The following is a 9,319-nucleotide window of genomic DNA, read 5'->3' as shown; positions in this document are numbered from 1 at the left end:
GGAGAAAGCACCGGTACAACCCCAACAACGGTGGCATGGCTCGTACCCTAAGAGCATAGATCTGGGATAAGCATCCACGGCCTACTCGCGGCAGCAGCTCCAGCAACGGTGCTGGCGGCCCTAGGTCCAAAGAGCGTAGATCTGGAGGGGCCGGGGATATAGATCTGAACTAAGAATGTTTTTGATTTGTAAATCCATCTCTATTTTTATAGGTTAGTTCAAATCCAGCATGTGTTTGGTTGCTAGGTTAGGTTGGATCCATTTTTTTATCTGCAAGGATACATATGTGGGTTGAGATGGCCGTTTTAGACACCGTTAGTAGCATTACCGCGGGACTCACATATTAGTCTCCTCACCTTTTCTTCCTCTTCACTCACCTTCTTCTTCCTCGCTCCCCTCACCGTGCACCCGCGCAACTGCGGCCCTCGCCGTGCGCCCGCGAGTTAAGCTCCCTCGAGAGGGGCCGCTGAGCCCGGCCGCCGCGAGAAGCACTCGCGAACGGGGCTGCCGCCGCGAGCTCCCATCGAGTTCGACCACTGCCGCAAGCTCCCACAGCCCCAGCCCACCACTACGCTCGCCGGAGCTCACCCTGCCTAACGCCACCCGTCCTCCGCCGCGCTCGAGCTTGGCCAGCAGCCACAGCCGCCGGGGCTCGGTCCGCTTGACGCCGCTCCCGCTCGAACTTGCGATGGCCCGAGCTCGCCCCACCACACCGCTTCTCCGCTCGATCTCAATCTCATGATGGTGTCGACAGCCGGCCTCGCGCCGCCTTCGCCTGCCCCGCCCTGGAGCAGGCGGCCGCGGCCAGAGCTCGCCTCCCCACGCCACTCCTCCGTTCGAGTCGGCCGTGCCTTGCTCCTCCTGCCGCGCCTTGCTCGTCCACCGAAGCCGGCCACTGCAGGCCATGCTCCCCCCGCCGTGCTACTCCTCCACGCCGCCGGCCCCTGCCCGAGCAAGACGGAGCCCCAATAACGTCGAAGTGGGTTAGGGTGGTCCGCTTGATTTGAGCGGACCACCTCGACCCGCATCCGAGGGCAATATTTCTCCTTAAGGATAAACCCAACCCACCTAATTCTCAAATCAAAACACCTTCGAAAAACAGGTTCGATCCAACCCAACCCACTTTGAAACCTTAAACCGAACACATGCTAAAAGAGCCAGGGGGCGTAGATCCGGACAAGGAGTGCACATATCCGGGAGCAGGGAGCAGCCACGAAAGTGAAGGAAGTAGGCCCAATAGAGACTATCATCGTCTGGCGATAAATTGGACTCAAATCAATCAGAACACACCGGAGAAACTGTGGGACAGCATTCCTGCATCCTATACAAGTCCCAAGAGTAACAAATTTTCACAAACAAGCTCTACAAAATTTTCTTCTCCAAACTAGCTGACCTGCGTTGCGCCCATCTGCGTCCCAGAATTTTTCACAAATGGAAAAAAGACACTGATTTCCAGTCTGGAAAATGGTTTCAATTATGCGCATATACCCCAGAAGAGTCGCAGTTCAGCACACATATATCCATGGACGCTGATGCGAAGTATAACCGCTCAGGCAGAGACCTATATAACCTTTCTTCACAGTAACGGAGGTAAAAAGCCAAAGGGAAAACTCAACCACATATTCCAATTCACCTCAAGACAGCTGCACTCCCTGCCGCCTGGTGCCTGATCCTCAGTTCGAGCTCGCACCAAAAACCCTAATCCTGTCTTCGATCTTGGCGCTGCAGCAGGGGCAGCGAACCACACCTTTATCCTCATGCAGCTTGTTGCAGCCAACGCACAGGACCTGGTGTGCGCACTGGAGCAGGATCACGCACGCCTCCTCCTTCTTGCAGACAACACAGTCTCGGCGGCGGCTTTGCTTCTGGGCTGGCTGTAGCGGTGGGCGGTTGGATGCTGCTGGTGACCTCTGGATGGGCTGCTGCTTTGGCGCCCGCGCTGTGCTTCGGTTAGTCATGCCAGGAGGGTTGGTTGATGGGACAGCTGGTTGATTTGTGCCTGTCGACTTCTGCAGACGGTTCAGTTCGTCTTGAAGCCTCCGGAGGTCATCCTTGTAGCACTGGGATTCGACTTCTTTCTTCCGACGAAGCTCTTCGAGTCGGCGATCAGAGTCTGCTTTCGCAGCTTCCTTCTTCCTGCGCTCCTCTTCCAAAAGTGTCACGTTTTCTTCTTTGGCCCTTGTGTCTTCTCTTATCTTGATCTGCAAACCAAACACATACTACAAATCAGTTGTACTGTTACAGTTATTACCTCACTAGGTTCAGGCAACATCACGGTATTATGGGTAGAGGAGTGCACTAATCAATATTATAATTGATCCAACATGGGCTAGTATGATGTCAAACCAAGACAATTTGTGTCCGATCTGAAGACTTCTCCATCTCAAACATATTGTAGCTTATTATCCGCAATGAGCATAATATTAAATAAATCAATGCTATCAATATGAACTATGAATATGTCAAATGATATAACTACATAATATCCGCATCATAACGATAAAAGACACTAGGTTAGAAAAGTAAAAGCACCAACATGTGACAAGTACAAAATTAAATGCCTAAGAAAAGCAAATTCCTGGAATGAAAAAGATGGTAAGAGTTGCATGGAACTGGTCATAGAAAGATTTGATTGGAGATAAAGGGCATGTTAACCGTCCCCTAAATACCGCACTAATAAGCAAGTTACAGCCTGTTTATGTCAGTAATGTGTCAGCCAGTTTAGATACAAATCCAGAAAATTAAACAAGGTGGTAATGATCAGGGTAGGCAGGTTACAGGACTAATATTATAATAATCATCATAATCATCAGGAACTGTCAGAAGAAAATAGGTGCAGAAGGAACCCTATTTACCAGAAAACCAGGCAACATGTGCATACTGGACAGCTAAGGTAGGAGAAGCAATTGCATTATGTCTATGGTTTCTCTAAGAGAATGTGAAGAAATAGCATTTCAAAACAACTTATTGGTTGTAATAATACTGCAAATGGAAGCATTGACTAAAATATAAGTCAAAAATTCTTTTCTAGTCATAGCTAAAAGTTCAATCAGTTCAAATAACAGTGCCAACAAACTTTGCAATGTATGAACAAGCAGTAGTCTAATGGTAGACAAATAAGGCCGAACCTAATCACAGATTAACACTGACCAAACCAGATTTGTTTTGGGATAACAGTGGTTGAGCCGAATTTTTCAATTTGAAACATCACAATGCAAAGCAAAATACAGTAACACATGGGAATAATTCTAACACAGCACAAGACTAATGTCAAATGTGTTATCCATGGAATACATTCACTAAAAGCTACACGCAAGTTTGCAAACATATGCTATGTGTATGGAATGGCTGTCACTATGCTAATCAGAATTAGCAAATTTAGTACAAAAGTGTCTATGGAAGTCAAACAAGATTGCCATGGGCAGCTGGGACATAATAAAAACAAGGTCAAAGCACAAGACTGCATTACGTGATGCAGCATAAAGCAAATGACTGATGAATGATTACGGACACTGCCTTTATGCCTGTTCTTACTCTTTCAGTACCATACACCGATGCATAGAGGGCAAACCCGTAACCAGTTGGCATTAACACGTGCATCCCCAGTTTTACAACTGACCACATAGTTAGGCTTGGATCAGCATTAGTGCAAAAACCATATGCAGAATATGCATTTTTGTGGTCCAATAGTTCGAAAGTGCATGCAGTAATTAAAAGCTTGCAGCACCCTCTGAAACCAACAAAAGACAGCACATGGAGTAGCTCTATGACATCTGTGGCTTGACTCTTGAGGAAGTACAGCCCATCACCAAGACACAATTGTTTCAAGATTCCTTGATTGTATGTTTAACTGTTTATTGATTCCCAGGTTTCATCAACTTATGGCTAAATGCAACCAGATAAATACACATGTACCCTTATGTCTTTGTGTCTGGTTTCCAGATTTCACCACCAATTCTTCATTAGACACAATTAATCTCCTATAAGAGGACCTTACAATCCATTCATGATCATCAACCATACCTACTTCAAGCATTATAAGTCTGCTACAGCGACAAATCTTTAATACCAAACTGATAGCCTAGGGTTAAACAATGGATTGGATATGATCATATGAGTGAGGTAGGAAGTTGGTGTCCTGCCTCTCCCTGGCAGCCTAGAGCTGTGGTATGGATAGTAGGGCCTACGAGGGCAGGGAAGTTCCTTGATAGTTCATTCTTGCCTTCATCTGACGACCCCTCCTTCCAAATGGAACTCCATCCAGTGGTCATTCAGGAGTTGTGACTTCATTGTGATTGATATAGGAGTCATGTGTCACTTAGGCATAAAATTGCAAATGTGATACTAGAATTCCACTGTAAAATGGTGGAATTGCCTGAATTATCCCTTTTTAAAGAGAAGGGTTGCCAAACAATTAGAAACTAATAGATAGAAAGCAACCAAAACAAACCAATACACCTAGGTACTTAAGAAATCTGGACTCAACTTAAAGGGCACCAAACTGGCAGGCAAAGGCCGCACTGGCCCTAGCCCCTACACAGGTGTACCCAGTCCTACCCCTATGGTGGCGTTTGGGTAGAGGTTGGGATGGGGAAAAGGAAATAAAATGGGATAAGAAGGGGAGGGTATGGGATAGGGATATGGGGTTTTATACCCAAAACTGTTTGGATTCTTTGATTGGGTTAGGGATATGTTGTAGGACCCACAAGTAGTGCAAAAATAAAATAACAATTTCTTTTCTCCGTCTGCTCACATCTCCTCCGCCTGTCTACAACCTTCTTCTGCTCCCCTTTCCGCTCAGCCAGCTGCCGGTGATAAGAAAATTGCGAGATGAGCAGTGGCTCTGCACCCGCGTGCGTGGCGCCGTTCAGGAGGCCGAAGCTGCGGTGCCCCAGCGTCGGCGGTCCGTGCAAGCACGGTAAGGCAAGCCGTGGCTCCAGCGGCTTGCGCGTATGAGGCTCCGGCGGCCTCCACGCGAATCAAGCACCAGCTCCGGTGACCCATGTGATTGTGTCAGAAGCAGCTCCGGCGATCTGCGTAGCTCCATCGTCCTGCGCGGCTAGCGGCAGCACCAGCGGCCCGCGCGTGCGATGCTCCGACGGGCTGCGCGTAAGGCGAACGGCAGCTCCGGTGGCCAGCACGCGAGACGATAGATTCCACCACCGCAATCTTTTCCCGATATAACCCACCACTCCCGTTGGGATAAGATGGCTGGGAAAAGGCAAGGTTATTTCCCTATCCCAGTCCAAGTTTATTTCCTTATCCCAATTCCCAAACATTGGATAAAATCTCTATCCCACCATTCATTTCCCTATCCCACCATCCATTTCCCACAAACCAAACGGGACCTATGACTAAACTTTAATACACCACAACAGTAGTCTGCTACAACTACACTCAATTGTAGATATTTGATCGCTTCTAGTATGAAGATTTTAGAATATCACTGAGTACCTCCTAGCACATAACAAAAATGAAACCCATGGAACTATGATGTTAACGAATAAGCATATTGAATTTGCAAGTATTTCCTAACCTCCATGTTTTTTATTGACTTTTTGACCTCAGAAAGCTCCCTCTCAGCCTGTGTAATCTTTGTCTTGCATTCAGCAATGTCCTCCTTGAGCTTCGCTTTCTGGCGCTCCCAGACCTCAAGCTTTTTCGTATCCTTCTTCTCTTTCCTTAACAGACCCTGGCATTGTCTTTCAGTCTCTGATGCACTCAGCTTTGCAGCTTCCATCTCTGCACGTATCTCTGCATTTTCCATTTCCAGCCTCTGAACTGTCGCATTACTCCGGTCAAGCTGCCCACTCTTTTTCTTCAGCTCATTCTCCAGATGAGCAAGTCGCTTCATTGTGTCGTCCTCCATCACCTGCTTTTCCTTCTTACGTCGCTGGTTCTCATCATGTTCCATCCGCAGCACACGCAGCTCGGTGAGATCAGTACCAAGCTTGCGAGCAGCCTGTATAGCCTTTCCCTGTGCCCATTCCCTTCGTTCCTTGAGCTGCGCCTCCATCTCTCTTGTCTGCTTAATGAGGTCACGCACCATCTGGTTCTTTGGATCAGGGTTTGCATCTGGTGGACCCTTCTTGTCAATGTCCAGCACCTCAAGCTCCGCAACAACAGACTCAATGAGCTCCTCAGTCGAGAGCTTCTTGGCAACGGACTCCTTGGGTTGCCCTTCTGGTGCAGCACCGCTGGACCGTGACCAACCAGCAGCCTTGAGGCAGGAGATGGTCGCAGCAGCAGGACCCTGGCGTATTGCGAGTCTCATGAAGGTTTCCGGGTCAAAAAGAGCAGGGTCCTGGGCAGCGGCGGCGGCTGTGGTGTTATGGTAGTGGATGTGTCCACGGTGTGGGGTCTCGGCCACAGCTGGGGGGAGCTGCTCACTTTCAGCAAGGGCAGCAGCTGGTGCGGGCTTACCATTGAGGGAGCAGCCTATGGCGATCGCCTCCTCGAGGCGGAGGTCGCTGGAGAGGAGGCACCACAGGGCCTCGGCGCGGGTGAGGGTGGGACGGCTGCTCTGGAGGAGGCAGACGAGCCCCGCGAGGGAGTACTCCTCGAGGCGCCGGAGGTCGGCGAAGCCGCCGGCCCCGCCGGCGTGGCCGGGGTCGGAGAGGTAGGTGCGGGCGTTGGCGACGATGTTGGAGACGGGGTCGTTGAGCTTGCCGTAGCAGTGCCCCGCGCGGAGGACGGCCTCGAGCGACGCCTCCTCGCTGTGGCCGAGGTCGGCGAGACGGGCCAGCGCCGCCGCGTACGCCTCGTCCAGCCTCTTGAGTAGGCGCTCCTCCAGCTCGTCCGCCGTGGCGCGGAGCCACGGCGCCGCGTCGTCGCCGGCGGCTGGATCGGGATCGGAGGCCGGCGGGAGCGCCGCCGCGGGGCCCGCGCGGGCGGAGCGGCCCTTCCGGGACGCGCGGCTCCCGCGGTCGCGGGGTTGTCCCGCCATCAGAGAGGAGTCGGAGGCGGCGGCTGAGGCGGCGATAGGTTTTGGGATGGGATCGGAGGTGGGGTGGGATGGGGTTGGGGTGGGGTGGGCGGCGCGCAGACCACGTCGATGTGTGCGAGGAAAATGGCGTGGGGATGGGTAACTGACGCGAGGAAGGGGAAGGGTAAAAGAAGGGGCTCTCTGCTGGTCTCTATTGGGCTTTAGGGCTCTGCTGGGCCCGATCGGGCCTATAAGAAGATTTTTTTAAAAAAAAGGATAAAAAAAAACTAAAATTCGAAAAAGGGGTGGCCGTTGGGAAAATTTAGAGAAATGGGTGCTTCCCGCCCGCTGAACGGGCGGGACGCGTGGGGCCCGGGACATCCCGCCCACCCAGAGGGCGGGATGTCACCCGAGGGCCTCTTCGCAAATAAATTATTTGCGAAGAGGTCCCTGGGAGGGCATCCCGCCCAACCAAAGGGCGGGATGTCCCGGGCCCCACGCGTCCCGCCCGTTTAGCGGGCGGGAGGCATCCCGCCCTTTGGTCGGGCGGGAGGTCCCCCCACCGGCTATTTAAGCCCCAACCTGCCCCAAAAATGCCATTTTATCTAGCAAAAATCAGATATTTAAGCCCCAACCTGCCCCAAAAATGCCATTTTATCTAGCAAAAATCAGAAAAAAGAGAAAGAGAGAAGAGGAAGAGAGAAGAGGAAGCGGCGAAGCCCTGTCCACGCGTCGATTTTGAGGTATATTCTCGTTCTAGCCATATAAGTACTTGAAAATAACTATAATTTAGGAAATATTTGTTAGAGTAGTTATGTTTTGAATAGTTTTAGTATTTTCATTTGTTTTTAGTATAATTTATAATCTGAATAGTTTAGAATCTGTAAAATATAATCTGAGAGTCGCTGAAATTTAGGATCGTCGTTCGTTGTGTATTAATATGTAGTATAACTAGTTTATTAATGATTGACAGATATGTCTTCCGAGAAGGGTATTTTCAGTATATATTACGGAGAAGGAAATGTGATTTATGGGCCGAATGGGGTAGATTTAAGTGAATTCAACTGTGCGGTCAGAGGAATTACCAGACCGCACGAGAGGACATTTGAATCCCTATGCAACTGGTTAATGAAGGGACTAAGGATTAATCAGGAGACACACACTGTGAGTGTTCAATGCGTCATAAATCGTACCACTCACGCTTTGATCTGGGAGCTTATGCCACTTGCAAGCAACGAGAACTGGCTAACTTATCTGCAAAATGTAAGTCATTGGCAGTGGCCACTGGTACTCCTTGTCAGTGTGCACCAAAACCCTCCTTTGATAAACATTGAAGCTGGTCCGGGGGATGAAAATATTGATGAAGAAGTCGAGGAGGCAAACATTGAGGCAGGTGGCACCGCAGCACCTCAATGCGTGGCTGATGAGGGGGAGAACATACCCTTTATTGTTGAACAGCTGCAAGACGAAGAACGTGAATTGGATGAAGCAATGAATGCCGATTCGTCTGATGATGACGATGATGTGCCTCAAGATTGGGTAAGCAGCGACTTCAGTCATCTTGTCGTAGATGACGGATGTAGCTGGCCTTCGGATTGCAGGGAGAATGAAATTATCCAGGGTGCAAGGTACCACTCAATTGAAGAGGTGAAGGAAGCTGTTAAGTGATGGTCTCTCTCTCTTATGCGAGAGTTTAAGACAGTCGAGTGCAAATCTCGTAAGTACGATGTGGTATGTGTGAAGGATGGCTGTCCATGGCGGGTGCATGCCTACAAGGGTAAATGGAAAGATTATTGGGAATGCTCCATTGTCACTCAGCACACTTGTCATTTGCCTGGGGTGCAGAAGAGCCATCGCAACCTCACGTCGCAATACATCGCAAATGAGATGTACGGGACGATAGTACAGAACTTGTCATATGAACCAAAGTCTATTATCAGGTACATTCAGGAAAAGTACAAGTATACCATCTCATACAGTAAGGCGTGGAGTGCAAAACAAAAGGTGTTGGAGATGAGATTTGGTACGTTCGAGGCTGCATATGATAATGTTCCTCGAATGCTGGCCGTCCTATGTCAGAGAAATCCTGGAAGCTACTATGACCTGAAAACTCTAGACAGAGGAGAAGGTCCGCCCCACATATTGCAGCGGGTCTTTTTCAGCTTGGGTCCATGCATTAACGCATTCCATCACTGCCGGCCTATCCTGTGCATCGACGGGACCTTTCTCACAGGAAAGTATAGATTGCAAATGCTGACAGCTATTGGAGTGGATGGAAACAATCAATTGCTGCCTGTTGCTTTTGCTTTTGTTGAGAGTGAGAACACAGACAGTTGGTACTGGTTTCTGGAACGGGTTAAGCTTGCAGTCGTTCGGGATAGGGAAGATGTCTGC

At 49.7% G+C, this 9,319-nt stretch overlaps 1 protein-coding gene across 1 annotated transcript; it reads right to left on the bottom strand.

The window, feature by feature from the left end:
* Positions 1 to 1,299: 1,299 nt before the first annotated feature.
* On the bottom strand, positions 1,300 to 7,046 carry LOC112881495 (MND1-interacting protein 1). The gene is made up of 2 exons (XM_025946206.1): positions 5,537 to 7,046; positions 1,300 to 2,201 (listed from the first exon to the last, which is right to left on the bottom strand). The coding sequence occupies exons 1-2, from the start codon at positions 6,944 to 6,946 to the stop codon at positions 1,674 to 1,676; spliced, it is 1,938 nt and encodes a 645-aa protein (XP_025801991.1). The 5' UTR covers positions 6,947 to 7,046; the 3' UTR covers positions 1,300 to 1,673.
* Between the last annotated feature and the right edge of the window lie 2,273 nt (positions 7,047 to 9,319).

The sequence above is a fragment of the Panicum hallii genome, chromosome 2 (assembly GCF_002211085.1).
Source record: "Panicum hallii strain FIL2 chromosome 2, PHallii_v3.1, whole genome shotgun sequence".
In the NCBI taxonomy this organism is placed as follows: Eukaryota; Viridiplantae; Streptophyta; class Magnoliopsida; order Poales; family Poaceae; genus Panicum; species Panicum hallii.
This window is presented reverse-complemented; position numbering and strand designations above follow the sequence as displayed.

Excerpts from the sequence above, each read along its gene's own strand:
- LOC112881495 (XM_025946206.1), bottom strand. The coding sequence starts at position 6,946 with ATGGCGGGACAACCCCGCGACCGCGGGAGCCGCGCGTCCCGGAAGGGC. Across the intron at positions 2,202-5,536 it reads AGTCAATAAAAAACATGGAG|ATCAAGATAAGAGAAGACAC; the intron begins GTTAGGAAATAC and ends TTTGGTTTGCAG.